General features: G+C 45.8%; 2 protein-coding genes across 6 annotated transcripts in view; one reads left to right on the forward strand and one right to left on the reverse strand.

Moving 5' to 3' along the window:
- Positions 1-8,107, forward strand: part of RAF1 (Raf-1 proto-oncogene, serine/threonine kinase) — a 79,846-nt gene extending 71,739 nt beyond the window's left edge. For both annotated transcript variants that reach the window (XM_060308092.2, XM_030840916.3), the window contains one exon: positions 166-8,107. In XM_060308092.2, the coding sequence (XP_060164075.1) occupies positions 166-309 (144 nt within the window). In that variant the 3' untranslated portion in view covers positions 310-8,107. The remainder of the gene's footprint in view (positions 1-165) is intronic.
- Positions 1,379-18,093, reverse strand: part of MKRN2 (makorin ring finger protein 2) — a 29,168-nt gene continuing 12,453 nt past the window's right edge. For 2 of the 4 annotated variants that reach the window (XM_030840920.3, XM_030840918.2), the window contains exons 2-8: positions 16,466-16,594; positions 15,346-15,527; positions 13,903-14,207; positions 12,794-13,008; positions 10,555-10,665; positions 2,644-2,788; positions 1,379-2,464 (exon numbers count right to left, since the gene is read on the reverse strand). In XM_030840920.3, the coding sequence (XP_030696780.1) occupies positions 2,327-2,464; positions 2,644-2,788; positions 10,555-10,665; positions 12,794-13,008; positions 13,903-14,207; positions 15,346-15,527; positions 16,466-16,587 (1,218 nt within the window). In that variant the 5' untranslated portion in view covers positions 16,588-16,594 and the 3' untranslated portion in view covers positions 1,379-2,326. Of the gene's footprint in view, positions 2,465-2,643; positions 2,789-10,554; positions 10,666-12,793; positions 13,009-13,902; positions 14,208-15,345; positions 15,528-15,696; positions 15,966-16,465; positions 16,595-18,093 lie in introns of those variants that run through there. The other 2 variants (XM_070046583.1, XM_060308096.2) reach the window with 2 other exon arrangements.

The raw sequence follows: 18,093 nt of genomic DNA on the forward strand, positions 1-18,093 counted from the left end.
AGAGAAGTTTCTTGCTGTTTGTTCTATAGGGAGGGACTTGTGTTCTCCACAAGATGATGCAGGTGGGGGTGGGGAGAACGGCCTGTGTCTTTGGCCCAGATTGAAAGCTGCTGCTGCAGAATGCCCTGTCCCCTGCCATGAGAGCATTTTATGGCCTTGTTTCAGATCCTGTCTTCCATTGAGCTGCTCCAACACTTTCTACCGAAAATCAACCGGAGCGCTTCTGAGCCATCCCTGCACCGGGCGGCCCATACCGAGGACATCAATGCCTGCACGCTGACCACATCCCCTAGATTGCCTGTCTTCTAGTTGACCCTGCACCTGCACTCAGGCCACCAGGTGGGAAGGGAAGTCAGCAGGCATCACCTTTTTGCGGGGACAGAGCTCGTCTTCAGAGAAGCTGCTGCTAAGGACCTTCTAGACCACTCACAGGGCCTTAACTTCACGTTGCCTTTTCTATCCCTCTGGCCCTTGGGAGGAGGAAGCCATTTGCAGTGTTGGTTTGTCCTGTTCCCCCACAACCCCTGTGCTCATGAGCCGAGCCTCCTTCAGATGCACCGGTGGCTGCTGATGGCAGTACATGATCTGGGGCCCCAGCTGTTAGAGTATTTTTAGGGCAAGAAAAAGCACTCAGAGGGGAAATGCAGGTAGCAGGCAAACCAGCCGTGATGTGGGGACATGTGGATTTTGGAAATCAGCTCCTGTGAGGAACGCTTATCACAGGACTTCTCTTCAGAGATACGTGGTGTGGCACCAAACAGGTAGTTTTGCACATAATGCACCAAACAGCCCAGGACTGTCGAGACCGTGGCAGCCTGGAGGAGCCTGCTTTGGTACTATGGACTTGACTTTGGGGACACTGCCTTTTCTTGAAGGTCTCTAGTGCTTTGGGATGGTTTTCCAGAAGAGGTGCTTGGCCTGCCCCTCCCAGTCTCCGCCCTCTCAGGGAGCAGTCTTCCATTGTGCTGAATTTGTCTTCCAGGAGCTGCCCCTATGGGGCGGGGGCGGGCCCCCCCACCCCTGCCCCGCCAGCCTTGTCCCTACATCACATCGTATACAAGGAAGCCAGGAACACAGGTTTTCTTGGGTTTAATTTTGTTTTTATTGCGCCTGACAAAATACAGTTATTCAATTTGTTATTTTAATAAAATAAATTAAATGTAGGTTTAATGGCTGTTTCCTCCTTTTAAAGTAATCCTGAGCTCACAGCTTGAACTCCATTTTGTTCATGCCTTTGGGAGCAGAACTCAAGAAACAGGAAATGGGCCCAGAGCCTCTGCTGGGAATTGAATTCAGCCTTTGTCACCCTTCACTTAAGAACTCCAAACTCAGGTAAAGAGGAGACTTTCTTCTTTAAAGTAAAGTAATGCATTTTATAAAACATTTGGTGTCTACAGCTGTCTATAAAAATAGATAATTTAGGCTTGGATTGCGTTCTGATTCACAAGGTTATGCTCCTTCAATTAAAATCACTACTGATTAAAATCACTACTGATGACAGAAGACTTGTACTCTCTTCAGGACCACCGCTAGATAAGAACCAGAAACTGTTCTTGGGTGCTGTTTTTATGAAATTTAAAATCAAAGCCAGGTTTTACAGATAAGAACATACATGAACCCTCAGGGCACAAGCCAGCAGGTGAGAGTTTCCCTGGAGGCATGTGTGCAAGATTACTCCGATTGTGACCCTACCCTACCACAGACCGGAAAAGAGGGGCCATATCTCTGCTTCCTGCTACTTCAAGAGCCCCCCCACCCCACCCCCAGGTAAGAAGGTTTATACCTGTCTGCTGAACGTCCTGCAACAAGACTTCTCCCCTGATTTGGGACACTGCAGAGCCCTAAGTCAAGTTTGTGCTAAGGTGTGCAGCGCTCACTTGGTTTTTGAAAAGCAATATACAAATCCAGTGTTGACCACACTATTTCAGTATACTAGGGAGGTTCACCACACAGGAATCCTTTGGTAAGATAAATGAATCTGCTGCTTTAGGGGCAGCTGCACAGTCCTCGAAGACGGGAGGCAGGCTAGTCTGAATCAATCAGTGAAAACGCTGGCTCGTCAGCTGGCCCCCCTGAGGAGTTTGAGGTGCAACTAACATAAACAGCAACTAGGGAAGCAGCAATTCCATATATGTGTTCAGGTTATTTTATATTCTCACCCTTCCCATGGCTGTAATAATGGAGTGGATGAGACCAAGGTTAAATACAACCCCACTCAAATTCAAGTGACACGCCACCCCAGGCTGTCGTGAAGGAAGCTCTGCACACCCTGGCTTGGGGAAGCCTCGGCTGGTGGAGCCGAAGACGCAGGGCGACCACCTACTCTTCAGGGTTCTGATGACTCCACTCCGGAGAGGTGCATGAAGAGGTCCCCAAGCTCTGTCATGTCGACGTCTTCAGTGTTGTGGACATGCTGGCTTTCTCGGTTCTCAATGAAATCCCAGAGCCGCACTGAATTAAAGAACTGCAAAAACAGCCAGCAAACATGCCTGGTTATTGCTAAAGGCAACGTGAAAGCTGAGTAGCTTCTATTTTGTTTGCCTACCACATGCCCTTCTGCCAAAGCTACGAGGAGGGGCCAGGAGCAGTCCCCGGAAATGCCTACAGGTGAGTGTTCCTGACTAGAGATGGCGAAGTCCTTACCCTCACGGTGCCTTCAGAACTGAGCTGTTTCCGAGGTTTCTCTGGTTCTGCTAGCCGCCCATCAGGGTAAGCATGGCGGTAAAGGCATTTGCTTCCAAATGGGCAGGTCCCTTTGCCTTGCTCAAAGTATTTACAAGCTTTTTTTCTGAAAAGCAGAAAGAAAGGATCAAAAGAGCAGTGGGAAAATCTGGGGTGCAGATGAACCACTGTCTTCCTCCATCCCTATCAGAGCCAGGTCAGCCTCAGGTCAGAGGGGCTGAAAATGAGGCTCAGAGAGGCTGGATGCTGATTTCCAAGCTGGACAGTACTTGCACCACGATATGCTGCCTCGCGTGGAATTGAACGTGCACGGGGCCGCCACTGTGTTTTGAGCCTGCAGTGCTCCAAAGGCCTCCAGGGGCAGGTAGGCCTGAGCATTCCTCTGGGCCAGCTGTCTGGGCTCCCAGGTTCTGAAGCTGGGCTACTTGCCTCAGCTCGAAGTCCCAACAGGAGCTTCACCCAGGAAAGTTCTCCTTCCTCCTGGCCAGCAATGACGTCAAGGTGACCACAGGAAGCCTTCACTTAGGAGTCACAGGGAAAGCAGCAGGCTTTAGCAGCTGCCTAAAGTTACAAGTCTCATTCCAATTTTCCTTGCTCCCCACCCTCCAGAGCAGGGCTTCGTAACTCTATGTGCTACAGAACCCTTCTCGGAACAATGTTTTTAAATGCATAAAAGAAGACACATAGGTCTACAAAATACAGTTATCAGAAAGTTAAAAAAGATTTCCCCCCATCTTCAGTTTCTAGCTACAGACCCCTATGTTACGAACCCCTGCTCCTGAGGAAGCTCAGAACCAAACAGACAACTCCCATTCCTTCTCGCTGAAATGAAATTTGGCTTATGTAATCATAAGTGATCCCACATTGCCGAGGAAGAGATGCCCGAGAAGCCAGAAGGGCGGGGAAGGTGCAGAAATGAAGCCAAATCCCAGCAAAAAGGGCAGGCTGCTGCGGGGATGGGGTACGTGGCGGTGGCAGACAAGGAAGGGACCTTCTTGACTTCAGTGTTCCCTGTTTTCTCAGACGAGGGGACAACAGCAGAGACAGTGGTGAAAGCCCCTGAGGCAGGCCTCAGAGCAGCACAAAGAAAAGCTCCCCAGCGGCTGTCCACTTCCACCAGGTCTGACTCAAGCACAGGTGACCGGGGAGTGGATTTGAGCAGAAGTCTGTGGACCAGACGCCATCCATGGCCCACTGTCCCCAAGGTTCTGAGCAGATCTTCAAATGACCGCTCAAGTGGCAAGTTCTTAACAGGGTCTGCGGGACGCTGGCTTTAACAAACTCGTCAGGTTCAAAACATTATTCTCTGGTCCCCACCCCAAAATGATCACCCCCCTCCCCCAGCCTTATCTGGTTACCAGGGACATAAGCCTCCAGATCACTCCTACTCCATCTCTGTTCTCAGCACCCACATCCAATTGTGACTTCTGCCTACAAAGCACCTCCCCAGTCGACCATCCTCTCGGTTCCCACACCGTTGATGCGTTCGGGGCACCGTCCTCTGTTGCCTGCCTGCCTGCTGTGGTCCAGTCTCAACTGGCCTTCTCACCAGGTTCTACTCTCTTCACACACCTCAGAGGAGCTTCCCCAAACAGTGTGTCCCTTGTCGTCCTGTTCTTAAAGACCACTCAAGGCCCCTTCAGACTTGTGCCTGTGTCCCTGTAGGTCCCACATCCTTCGATACACTTCTTTCAACCCCCAGGGACCACGCCCACTGCTCCCCAAACACAATCTGCACCATTCTGCATCCATGTCATCCCATCTGCCATCCCAGCCCCCAACCCCAACACACGGACTATTCATGCCTCAGGGCTCAGGGTCCCATTCCCATCCTGCTTTCCCTGACACTCCCAGGTGGATCCCAGTGCCTTCTCTATTGTGACATCTGGCTCCGGCCTCTCATGATGAAATCTGTCACCAGATAACCTGCATCATAATTGTCCTTCTGTAATTTCCCATGAAATTTCTTACTGATTTTTACTCTATATCCCACATTGGTGTTTAGCTTGGGGGAACCTGGCCTGCAGCTCAGTAAATGTCTGTGGAATGCATGAAAACACTGTCATCAACAGAAAGCAAGGCCAGGAAGACCCAAACAGCAATAACGTGACTTTTCGGAGAACTGCAGCAGAGCGCCTTTCTGCAGGCTGGACCCCTCTGCCTTGCCACTCCTGCCCTCTGGTGGACACACAAGAACATCGCAGGAGGTAAAAATGGTAAAACAAGAAGATATCAAGCCTTTAGTAATCAATATGCAACTTAAAGGAACTATTTAAAAAGGTAATACACAGTTTCGCTTTTAGTACCCTTCCTGCAGATGAACTAGAAATACAGACATTCTTAAAAGACCTGAAGGCACTGGAGAGTGAACAAAAGTAGGATTCTTCAAGAGATTAGACACCTGGAAGAATGGAATGGCAAGAGACGGAGTTATCTTTTTAAGAAAAAATAGCACTTAACGTAGAGCAGGCTCCAGGCAAGTATCTACGTGGGGTGGCTAAAACTCAAGTGGAAAAATCAAGTCTTTCTGGCCTGAAGAACAAAAGGAGTTGGTGGAAATCATCTACTGCAAGAGAGGAAACAGTCCCCCAAAGAAAAGGGCCTGGAGAGGGACCCATCCAAATACTGCATACTAAGTCCTCCCAAATCCCAGGCCAGTCCCTAACCCACACATCAATGCAGCAGGCTCAAGGCAACTCAGCTAAGGATAAAAAAACTGAACTGAGATTTGAACTGCTGCCCAAGAGTTTGAGTCGAAACAATTTCTCTGCCTATTAAAACAAAAACATTAACGTTTTATAAATGAACCTAACAGAATCCAGAGTCTCTACAAGGTCAGATTTACAGTGTCTAGGTTACAATCCAAAATGACTCAACTCAATGAAGAATCAGTAAAATGTGACCCATTCTTAAAGGACAATCAACAGAGTCTAACTTCAAGATAACAAGGATTTCAAATTAGCTACTATACATGTGTTCAAGAACATGTGCAGAGAGGAAAAAAGACTGGAGGAAAAAAAAGAACAGAGCCTGAAACTTATAGGACAATATAAAAAAGTCTATCACCTGTAATTAGAATCCCAGAAGAAAAGCAGTGTAGTAAAAAATGTGATGAAACAATGGCCAGACTTTCTCTAAATCTGGTGAATAATATAAACTTACAAATTCAGAGAAAACCAAGCAGTAAAATATGAAAAAAATCACTCCTAGGCAAAGTATCAAACTGCTGAAAACCAGGATAAAGACCCAGAAAAATGACATACTACAATCTGAATCACACATGACTTCTTATCAGAAACTACAGAGGCCAGATTATACAGTGGAACGACATTTGCAAAGTGCTGAAAGAAGAGAGGGGAAAACCCCAAACTATTATCTCAGAATTTTACTCACTGAAAGAGGCGGCAAACATGTGAATAAGACCAATTAGACCAATAAATTCAATGAAAATATCCTTCAAGAATGGGGGGAAAAAAACCCTATTTCTGATAAAAAGAAAACCTTCAAACTCATCACCAGCAGATCAGCAAAAATGTTAAAGGCAGTTCTTGAGGCTGAAGGGCAACTGTATCAACTGGAAGGAATTACATACCAAATGACAGAGCATTGGAAATATTATATATCTGACAAGTTTTAAGGCAGAAGTTATTATTACCTTGTGAGGTTCTAATGCATGTCAATATTACATCCCATACATTACAGTAAAGTTGCAGGATACAACATCAATATACAAAAATCAGTTGTTTTTTCATATACTACCAATGAAGTATCATCAGAAAGAGAAATTAAGAAAACAATACCATTTACAACTGCATTAAAAAGAATAAAATACCTAGAAACACCAAGGAGGTTAAAGAGTCATACACTTGAAAACTGCAAGACACTGATGAATGAAATCAAAGACAACACATAAATGGGAAGATACTCCATGCATACGGATTAGAAGAATTCTGTTAAAATGTCCATACCACCCAAAGCAAGCAATCTCTACCAAAATTCCAATGGCATTTTTCACAGAAATAGAAAAAACAATCCTAAAATTTGTACAGACCCACAAAGTCCTGAACAGCTAAAGCAATCCTAAGAAGAACAAAGCTGGAGGCACCGCATTTCCTGATTTCAAATTAGTTTACAAAGCTATAGTGATCAAAACAGTATGGTACTGAACCAGACACACAGATCAATAGAACACCATAGAAAGCCCATAAATAAACCTGTTCATATATGGTCAATTAATTTACAACAAAGGAGCCAAGAATATGCAATGAGGAAAGGACAGTCTCTTCAAAAAATGGTGCTGGGAAAACTGGACAGCCACATGCAAAAGTATGAAACTGGACCACAATCTTGTATCACACATAAAAATTAACTCAAAGTGGATTAAAGGCTTGAATATAAGACATGAAAGCATAGGCAACAAGCTCCCTGACATCTGTCTTGGAGATGATTTTTTGGATTTAACACTGAGAGCAAAGGCAACAAAAGCAAAAATAAACAAGAGGGACCACATGAAACTAAAAAGCTTCTGCAGAACAAAGGAAACCATCACAAAATGAAAAGACAGCCTACTGAATGGGAGAAAAGATGTGCAAGTCACAGATCTGATAAGGGGTGAATATCCAAAATATACAAAGAACTCATACAACTCAGTAGCAAAAAAAAACCCAATCAGATTTAATGGGCAGAGGAACTGAAGAGATAGTTTTTCAAAGAAGACACACAAATGGCCATCAGGCACATAAAAAGATGCTCAATCTCACTAATCACCAGGGAAATGCAAATCAAAACCACAATTAGATATCACCTCACACCTGTTAGAAGAGATACCTGCACCCCCATGTTCACTGCAGCATTATTCACGATATCCAAGATATGAAAACAAGTTGTTTAACAGATGAATGGATAAAGAATATGTGGTATGTGTCTGTGTGTATATACACACACACACACACACACACAATGGAATATTATTCAGCCACGAGAAAGAAGGAAATCCTGCCACTTGTGACAACATGGATGGACCTTGAGGGCATTATGCTAAGTGAAATAAGTCAGAGAAAGACAAATACTGGACGGCATCACTTTTATGTGGGAATCTAAAAAAAAAAAACTCATAGAAAAAGTAGAAAAGTGGTTGCAAGAGGCAAGGGTGCAGGGAAAATAGGGAGAGGTTGGTGAAAGGGTGCAAACTATCACCTATTAAGATGAATAAAGATAAAACACAGTGACTCTGGTTGACAACACTATTGTACAACTGAAATTTGCTAAGACGGTAGAAAAAAAAATTGTGAGGCAATGGATGTGTTAATTAGCTGGATGGGGGACTCCTTTCACAATGTATATCAAATTACCATGATGTACACTTTGAAGTATTTCGTAATTTTATTTGTCAATTATACCTAAATAATAAAAAATTATTACCTTGTGCAGTTCTAATGTATGATATGCATTATATCTGTAGCACAAAGATGGTAATGAGGAAGTAACTGCATATTATATAAGGCAGCAGGAACATTAATTCTGACTAAAATATTAGGAGTATATTGTAATCCCAAGAAAAAACCATTAAAAAAAAAGAGATAAGCTAAAAAGATGCAAGTTAAAATGGAATTCTAAACAATATTCAAAATAGCTAACACAGCAGAAACAGCAGAGGTATCCATCAGCAGGGGCACAGAACAACCGGGGTAAACAGGCAGCCCTTGCTTTGCAAGGTTCTGATCATGTGCTATGGTCTGAATGTTTGGATCCCCCTAAAATTCATATACTGAAATCCTAATGTCCAGTGGGATAGAATTAGGAGACAGGTGATTAAGTCATGAGGGTGGAGCCCTCACGAATGGCATTAGTGTTCTTATAAGAGAGCCGGTGAGCTCCTTCACCCCTTCCACCATGTGAGGACGCAGTGAGAGGATGCTGGCCCTCACTAGAACCCGACCACGCTGGCACCTTGATCTTGGACTTCCCAGCCTCCAGAACTGTGAGAAATAAATGCCTGCTGTTTATAAGCCACCCAGTCTGTTGTTAATCTGGAACAGACTGATACACCATGTACGGTGAGTTGAATAGCGGCCCCCAAAAGACAGCTCAAAATCCTAAGCCCTGCTACCTGTGAATGTGACTCTATTTGGAGAAAGGATCTTTGCTGATGGAGTTAAGGATCTCAAGATGAGATCATCCTGGATTAATGGGAGGGTCTTACAGAGAGACCCTTACACGAGTCAGAGGGGAGAGAGAGACACAGAGCAGACAAAGGCAGAGACTGGAGTTATGCTGCGCCCAGAAGCCAGGAGAGGGGCCTGGAACAAATTCTCCCTCAGAGCCTCCAGGAGGAGCCACCCTTGCCCACACCTGGATTTTGGACTTCCAGCCTCCACAAGTGTGAAAGAACAGATGTCTGGTGTTTTGAGCACCCAGTCTGTGGTAATGTTACAGCAGACACAGGAAATGAATCCACCATGGTTTCGTTAAGTGCCACTGGTCCCCCAGCAACACGGTTCAAATTTCTGTCACCACAACACACAACTGTGAGTGACCATGTGAAGCACACACTGTCAGCTCTTCAGTCCAAACCACCATACGAACAGCACATGTGCGCCATGGTCAGTGACTGACCATCTTAACTCTCCTCCCAAGTCTGTCGGTGACTGGTCACTGTGCATCTGTTATTCAGTGGAGCTGTGTTGCCTCCTTGTTGCCCAGTGATACATCCACAAGACATTTTACAAAAACAGATAACTGAAAGAGGAAACTGGCCAACAAAGATAGAAGTGCAGCAAAGAAATGACAAGTGGTAACACTGGAAGTGAAATCTGAATCCTCCGCCGTATTCAGCGCATCAGCAAATCCATCCCAGTTCTTCTAAACAGGTCCAGAATCTGACCACTTCCCATCACCTCCATGCCTCCTACCCTGGTCCAAGCCACTGCCACATCTCGCCTGGACTGTTGTAACAGCCTGACTGGTCTCCCCATTTCCACTTTTGCCGCCTCTTTGAATATATTCTCAGTGGTTCAGCCACAGTGATCCTTTCAGAATATATCAGATCATGTCACTCCTCTGGTCAAAATCGTATGACGGCTGCCCACCTCAGCCAGAATAAAAAAGCTAGTCTATCCAGTGATGTACAGAGCCCGACACAATTCACCCCACTCCCCCTGTCCTCGTCTCCAGTGTTCTCCCCACCTGCTTCTCTCCTGTAGCTCCGCCTTGCTGTTCCGAACAAGGCAGACACGCTCCAGCCTCAGAGCTTTCTCTGCAGTGACAGCCCCGTCCCTCTTGAGCGCTCTTCTCAGTCACATGGACATGGCTCGCCGCCTTGCCTCCTCGAGATCTCTGCTCACAGGTCGCCTTACTGACGTGTCCTCTGGGCTCCAGCATGGAAACTGCAATCCCCTCATTTCCTATCCCCATTCCCAGGCTTATTTCACTCCTTAGCCCCACCATATAATAAACATTTTCGTATTTTCTTGTTTGTTTCTTATTATTCTTATTTTTTTCCTTCAGTAGAATGTGAACTGTGTGAGGGCGGGATTTTTGTCTAGTTTGTTTAATACTGTATCTCCAGCAACTAGAAAAGGCCTATCAGACAGATCTTTCATCTCTATTTGCTGAACGAATGATCAGAGATAAAAAGGCTATCTTAGCACTACAAGCAGGATTTCTAAGGGACACCGCTCAGCTTAAAAACCTTGTTAAGCAAGTCCACTTCACCACAGCCTTGCTTGCTCATATCTGTGTCCCCAGAGCCCAGCATGCTGCCCGAGAGAAAAGACACTGAGTGGCCTCCCCACAGGGGAGGCCCTGCATGAAGCAAAGATGGAAACAAGAGCCAGGCCCGCACCAGATCACGCTTGAGCGCAGAGCACTTACCCCATTCCCTGTTTGAAAGCTTCAATCAACTCGTTCTTTTTATTCTGATCTTCTACCCAGTACACACTTGGAATTACAAACTCTGATATCACACGGCACTCTGGACAAGACCTGAAGTAAGAATGAGGTTAGTAAGGGAGAGATTCAGTTACAAATCCTGTGCACACTCCACCACTAAACCTTGTGCTCAAATGCATGACCGCTCCAGGTGTTTTTCCCACCCCGGAATTCTAAAAGGTACAAACGCAATCCTCTAACCTAATTTACTATTGAAACATGTTCTTCTCAACAATAAAAAAGACAACCTAATTTTAAAATGGGGAAAGGATTTGAGTAGGCATTTCTCCAAAATGGCCAATAAGCACAGAAAAAGATGTTCAGTACCATTAGTTATCAGGGAAATGCAAATCAAAACCACACTAAGGTATCACTTCACACCTGCAAGGATGGCTAACATCAGAAATCAAGACCAACTAAGTGCTGGCAAGAATACGGAGAAACTGGAATCCTCCTATGTTGCTGATGGGGATGTAAAATGGTCCAGCCACTATGGATGGCAGTCTGGCAGTTTCTCAAAATGTTAAACACAGAGTTCCCATATGCCCAGCAACTCCACTCCTAAGGGTATACCCAAAAGTTCTGAAAATAGTATTCAAACAAATAAACAAATGTTCATAGGCACACTAGCCATAATAGCCAAAAGGTGGAAACAACCCAAATGTCCATCAACTGATGAATGCATAAACAAAATGTGGTCTAGCCATACAATGGAATATTATTTATAGTCACTAAAAAAGAATGGAGGGGCTTCCCTGGTGGCGCAGTGGTTGAGAGTCCGCCTGCCGATGCAGGGGACACAGGTTCATGCCCTGGTCCGGGAAGACCCCACATGCCGCGGAGCAGCTGGGCCCGTGAGCCATGGCCACTGAGCCTGCATGTCCGGAGCCTGTGCTCCGCGACGAGAGAGGCCGCAACAGTGAGAGGCCTGCGTACAGCAAAAAAAAAAAAAAAAAAAAAAAAAAAAAAGAATGGACTACTGATCCATGCTACAATATGGGTGAACTCTGAAAACATGCTGAGTGAAAGAAGCCAGACACAAAGGCCACAATGTTGTATGATTCCATTTATATGAAATGTCCAGAACAGGTAAATTCATAGAGAAAGAGGAGATTAGTGGTTGCCAGGGGCTGGAAAGAGGGATGAATAGGCAGTGACTGTAGGTAGAGGTTTCTTTTTAAGATGATGAAAATGTTCTAAAATTAGACTATAGTAACGACAGCTGCACAACTAAGAATATATATATATTAAAAAAAAACCCTGAATTGTACTTTTTTTTTTTTTTTTTTGTGGTACACAGGCCTCTCACTGTTGTGGCCTCTCTCGTCGCGGAGCACAGGCTCCGGACATGCAGGCTCAGCGGCCATGGCTCACGGGCCCAGCTGCTCCGCGGCATGTGGGATCTTCCCAGACCAGGGCACGCACCCATGTCCCCTGCATCGGCAGGCGGACTCTCAACCACTGCGCCACCAGGGAAGCCCTGAGTTGTACATTTTTATCTCAATAAAGCTGTTATTTTACCACACGAATGTGTGACTTCAGGCAAGTTACTTGACCTCACCATACCTGAGTTTCCCTATACATAAAATGAGAATGATGATCAGAGGGTCTCTGAGAGAATTACGACTTAATGTGCGTGAAGTTTCTGACAGTACACAGCACACGGTAACTTCTCACTATGACTTAGCTTTTCTCCCACCCCACTGCGGAATTTAAGAATCCTATGATGTTATGTGTTAGTTCTCTCTCAATAAGACTGGGGGATAAAACCCTGTGTTGGCTCACTGAGTACATCCCATGTATCAGACATTATGTGAAATGTGTTACATGCACTATTCCATTTAGTCCTCAAATAAGCCCTACGTTACAGATTAAAGAAAAAAAGGCAATCGGCCTACGGGCGGACCACCAGTAACTGTGCCAGAGGCAAATGGGCCTTCTCACACAGAGGATCCCTGCTGAGTGTCCCCACAACACCCTAAATGCTTGGCAGGAATTGTCACCTTCCTTTTTAAAGGAAAAGACAGTTGGGCTCAGGGAGGGTCTGCGACTTGCTCAAGTCCTTGCTCAAGGACTCACCACTCACCTGTGGAGGACAAGGGAAGGCTTCCCTGTGGATGGAAGAAAATCCCCCATCAAACCTTCTCCCAGATTCTATAGGTAAGACCCCTGCTGCACTTACTTGATGATTGGGTTCTCAAACTGCTTGGCACACCTCCACTGCCGGATGCAGGACAGGCAATACGTGTGGTTGCAGTTGGAAAGGATCCCGAACCTCCGCTCTGAGGCTGACGCTTTCTCGAGGATGACCTCCATGCAGATGCTGCACACTTTGTCCTGACTCGCCTGGAAGGCAAAGGCCTTCTCCATCTCGTGTTCGAATGTTGACATGCAGATCTGAAGTACAGGGAGGGGGGAAGGAAACCTTTGGTTCTGGGCTGGGGAGTGGTGAGAGCCCAGAATGACTGCCAGCCACACAGTACAACCAGGATCGGGAAGGAACGGGGACTGTGGCTGCTTCAGGCAGGCCTGCATTCGGGACACAAAGCTCTCTCAAGACCACCACTGGGTCGCCCCCTGCCTGTCGGCACTGCTCCATGGTCACTTCCAATTTAAAGCCGAGACCAGAGGCCCAAGAAGATTAGAGGGCCACTGTGGGGTCAAGGAGGTCCCAAAGACTGGGACCCTGGTCTCCTTGCCCCTCTGGGTACCGCCATTCCCAACACCAACACCGTTAATGCCAAATAACCCTTAATCTAAAACATCAGGCTGACAGGCCAGGGTCAGAGGTCAGCAGCATCACTTCTTCCTACGCGAACCAGTTACTGAACGAATCCCTTCACACTCAGGAGGCAGGTGAACAGAGCATGTCCCCTGCGCAGCACCACGCATCAGGCACCAGAATCAATGCAAAGGACCTAGGACCCAGGCCCTCGCACAGTGGATGCACACATGAGCCAAACCCACAGCACAGCGCCGGGATGTCATGTCCCTGGGGAGGAGGGAAGCGCTAACCCGTGCTCACCTGAACACCCCCCGGGGGACGGCAGAGGGTTCAGACAACCTCCACAGCTCTGTGCTGAGCAGAAGCCCGCACAAACACGGGAGCCTAATGACCTGCAAGGTCCCTTCCGACACCGAACTCCTCAAATTCTCCAGAACTCGGCCTGGCTGGCCAGGGACACAATGCAGGTATTACTGGCAGAAAGATGCTTACAGAAATACCGATTCTGTCACTTAGTGCACTTCAAATTCCTTAAAAAGAGTTCCCGTAAAGGCTTGCAACTGTACCTTCTCGTGAGCTTTCCTTTGCTCTGGGTCGAAGGGGTGCAGGACTTGTAACCTACAGATTTCACACACTTCCCCATGCAGGTAGACACAAGCATCCCCAAATCGGCACTCCCCGGCAGCTGCGTAGGGGCACAGCTGCTGTTCGCTGCTGTAGGAACTGCTAGCTTCCAAGCTGTCGAGACCACTCCTGATCGCTTCTAGGTAGGAAAGCGGCTTCAGCTCCGGGCTGTTCTGCAGGTCGCTGCAGCCTCCGGGATTACTCACCACACTTGGGCAAGTCTTTTCTTCAGCCATGCCAGAGAGATCTTAAAATAAAACACACAGCACACACACACACACACACACATATGAAAACTGGCCCAACCTTTCTGGTAAGCAATCAGTCAAAACCTGACAAATTAACCCTGACTTTGGGAATTTCACTCTTGGGATGTATGGAAAAAAACAGGCCAAGAGGGGAAAAATAAAAAATGTTCAGAGTGATATTACTTAGAATCATAATAAAAAAACAAAAAAACATAATTGGCAACATAGGGAAATAGCAAAGCAGACCATGATATATTTATATAAAATAACACTGAAGTTCCTTTTTAAAAATGCCAAGTATGGAAATCTCAACACATGGACCAGTTACACTTAAAAAAAAAATTAAAAAAAAAACAAAGTATAAGTCAAAAGGAATTCAGAATAAGGTCAATAGAATACAGTTGTTTCCTTTTTACCAGTAAAGTTACCAATGTTTTTAAAGTGAAGGAGAATGAAAATCTGGAGCAAGTCTCTGGGTCCTGAGGCCAGAGTCAAACTGTCCTTCGGCCACCCACCCGCTTCTCACACGGGAGCTGCTGCCTACCCATCATGCTTCTAACATTTTCCGAGGGGATATATCTGACGCAATGGATTTATTGTTTGCTTAGGATGGGATCTGCCTATCTTATGCTGAACAATTTCCAGAAGTAGAAACCCCTTCACCTGGTGAGGACCAGCCAATAAAAACAACTATGATTTGTAGCCTTCTACCCACACAAACCCTGCTCCAGGGTACAGATCACTCCCCAAACCTGAACATGCTATTCTATTTCCAAAGGTGGAACTGGCTCAGCCTAAGAACTAAGACTATGAACTGACCAAGAAGACAAACAGTGAAATGTGCTCTTCAACAAAACATGTAGCTTTGAAATGAACAGCTTGGTGCTTCTCAGAGTTGGGCAACCACGCTATGCAGATGACAGTTACATGGTGACAAAAATGTTTTGCCAGGCAAACCTGGCGCTCTGCTCCACCACGGACACGAGGCCTAATGCATCATCTGAACGCTCTGCAGCCAGATGTAGCCTGTTCTCAGGACTGTTCTGGGTGTGAGGTTAGGAGCCCCCTTGACAAGAGAAGGCCAAGGAAAGCAAGAGTGCTGTTCAAAAAGGCAACAGAAGGATTCTGCTCACTCACTTCGGTCTCTAAGTACCAATGTCCTCTTTTCACGTTTCCCGGGCTCGTGTAAGTTAGTTTTCACGATTGATGCAGTGAGGTCGGAAGGAGGGTGAGGACTGTGGAAACCCAGGGAGGGCACCCCGTGGGGAACAGTGCCCATGGCCCCACCAGCTGCAGCAGAGGGCCTCGTGTGATCGTACCTGAACAAAACACACAGCAGATGCATTATGGACACACCACATGCACATGCCTCCCGCATTCCCCAGACCTGGAACATCCCCCCTTCTGCTCCATCTGTAGATGGGGACAATGAGACAATCGTTCCCTGTATTTTAACTGATAAAAGTCTTATCAATTAGTAAGAATTACCTGGCAATTCAGAGTGAGTAGTACACTGCTGTCTATCACCTCCACTTAAGTGTCCTGTGGGACTTGGGTGGGACAGATGCACTGCCCAGACCACACAAAGAGAGCCCGACGGTTCCGGAGATGCTGACTGACTGGCTTCTCCTGGACTGTCTCTTGGGGGCGCCCACTGGCAGGGGGAGGGCTGAGTGGGCCAACTTCCCACATCCCAGGCAGCACAGAGGAAGGACTGAAGGGAGCTCTGCAGCCCAGGAAAGCAGATCAGCCCTTCACTACAACAGCACAGGAACAGGTTTTGGAATTTTCTCCTGTCTAGAAGTTATAAAACTTGCCTACAGATGTTAGTAAAAAATGATGATTCTACATGCTCATAAATGTTCATTGCACTCATAGCAAAAAACTGGAAGCCCCTTAAGTATCTAATACAGGGATAGTTAATAAAATGATGGTACGTCAACATTATGAAGAATTATAAAATTACAGGTAAGACATAAAGTAGCAGCACTGGAAGGAGCTTATGACATGTAAAAAAGGCAAGATAGAAAATCTTATGTATACTCTGAGGGCAAATTTATAACTATAGACTCATAAGAATAGACATGAAAAGTGACTCTGAAAAATTAAAATTTTTATGGTACTAAATTTGAGGTTTCAAAATTATTTTTGTAACATTACTTTTAAACTAAAGTTTTCCCATCATCAAGACCCAGGATTTAAATCCGTGAAGGTAATGAACTCAGTGTAACAGCTGGTGATAGAAGCGGGTGCTTGCCTGCAACGAGTTCCGTAGGCGCAACAGCCCTTCTGGTAGTATTTGCAGATGGTAGATGGCTTGCTGTTTGCCAAGTCATGTGAGAACAGGCACTGGTTTCCTTCCCGACACACACCATGCATAAAATACCTGATGAGACAAGCAGAGGCATAAAACTTTTGTTGTTGTTGTTGTTGCGGTACGCGGGCCTCTCACTGTTGTGGCCTCTCCTGTTGTGGAGCACAGGCTCCGGACACGGAGGCTCAGCGGCCATGGCTCACGGGCCTAGCCGCTCTGTGGCATGTGGGATCTTCCCGGACTGGGGCACGCACCCGTGTCCCCTGCATCGGCAGGTGGACTCTCAACCACTGCACCACCAGGGAAGCCCAAGACAGTGATTTTAGATTCACCACATCTATTTCAATGACAGCTTTTCTGGAAGAAAAATGATCCCATGCATTTGTCTTAAGATATATCCTCTTGATTTAAGATAGGCCACATACGTAAAATGTGAGCCTCATGATTGAGAAAATGCACAATGAAAGACTGCTCTGTTCTCATGGATTTTAAAGGGTATGGTTGGAAAGGAGTCAGAGACCTGGGCTCAAGATCTAGCTGTGCCACATGTAAGCAAGTCACAAAACCAACTTCCCTGGGCCTTCCTACCTTTACCTATAAAACAAAAATTACACTGCCTACTCTACTATAAACTGTGGTGAGGCTCAAAAAAGATAGTGGAGCACCAGGAGACACATATAAGAATGTTCCACTAAGTTGTCCAATTCTGGCCCTGAAAGAACAACTGGGAGGCATTCTAGTTCTGTCCAGCCAGAGCAGAGAGGCCTGGCTGAATACTCAGAGGAAACTGTAGAGGGACATGCCTTGGCATTAAGGGTAAACAAGTCCCCAAATAAAGAGATTTTAGACCTGCCCTAATAAACCTTTTTTTTTTTTTAAAAAAAAACAAGCTTCAAAACGATCTAGCTGATAGCAAATAACTTACTGTCAACTAAAACAAACTTTAACATTCTTTGAAGGAAGACCAAAAAATCCAAATGCTCAAAAATACTCACAATGTTTGGCATCCAATCAAAAATTACTAGACATACCAAAAAGCAGGAAAATGTGACCCATAGCCAGGAGAAAAATTAGTCAATTAACAGGAATGACAGATGATGGACTCAGCAGACAAGGACTTTAAAACCAGCTATGACAGGCTATCATCAAAAAATCCACAAACAATAAATGCTTGAGAGGGTGTGGAGAGAAGGGAACCCTCTTGCACTGTAGGTAGGAATGTAAATTTGTGCAGCCACTAATGGAGAACAGCATGGAGGTTCCTTAAAAAAACTAAAAACAGAGCTACCATATGACCCTGCAATCCCACTCCTGGGCATATATCTAGAGAAAAACATGGTCCGAAAGGATACATGCACCCCAGTGTTCGCTGCAGCACTGTTTACAATAGCCAAGACACGGAAACGACCTGAATGTTCATCGACAGAGGAATGGATTAAGAAGATGTGGTACATATATACAATGGAACATTACTCAGCCATAAAAAAGAATGAAATAATGCCATTTGCAGCAACATGGATGGACCTAGAGATTGTCACAATGAGTGAAGTAAAGTCAGACAGGGAAAGAGA

This window comes from Globicephala melas, chromosome 11 (genome assembly GCF_963455315.2).
Source record: "Globicephala melas chromosome 11, mGloMel1.2, whole genome shotgun sequence".
NCBI lineage: Eukaryota > Metazoa > Chordata > Mammalia > Artiodactyla > Delphinidae > Globicephala > Globicephala melas.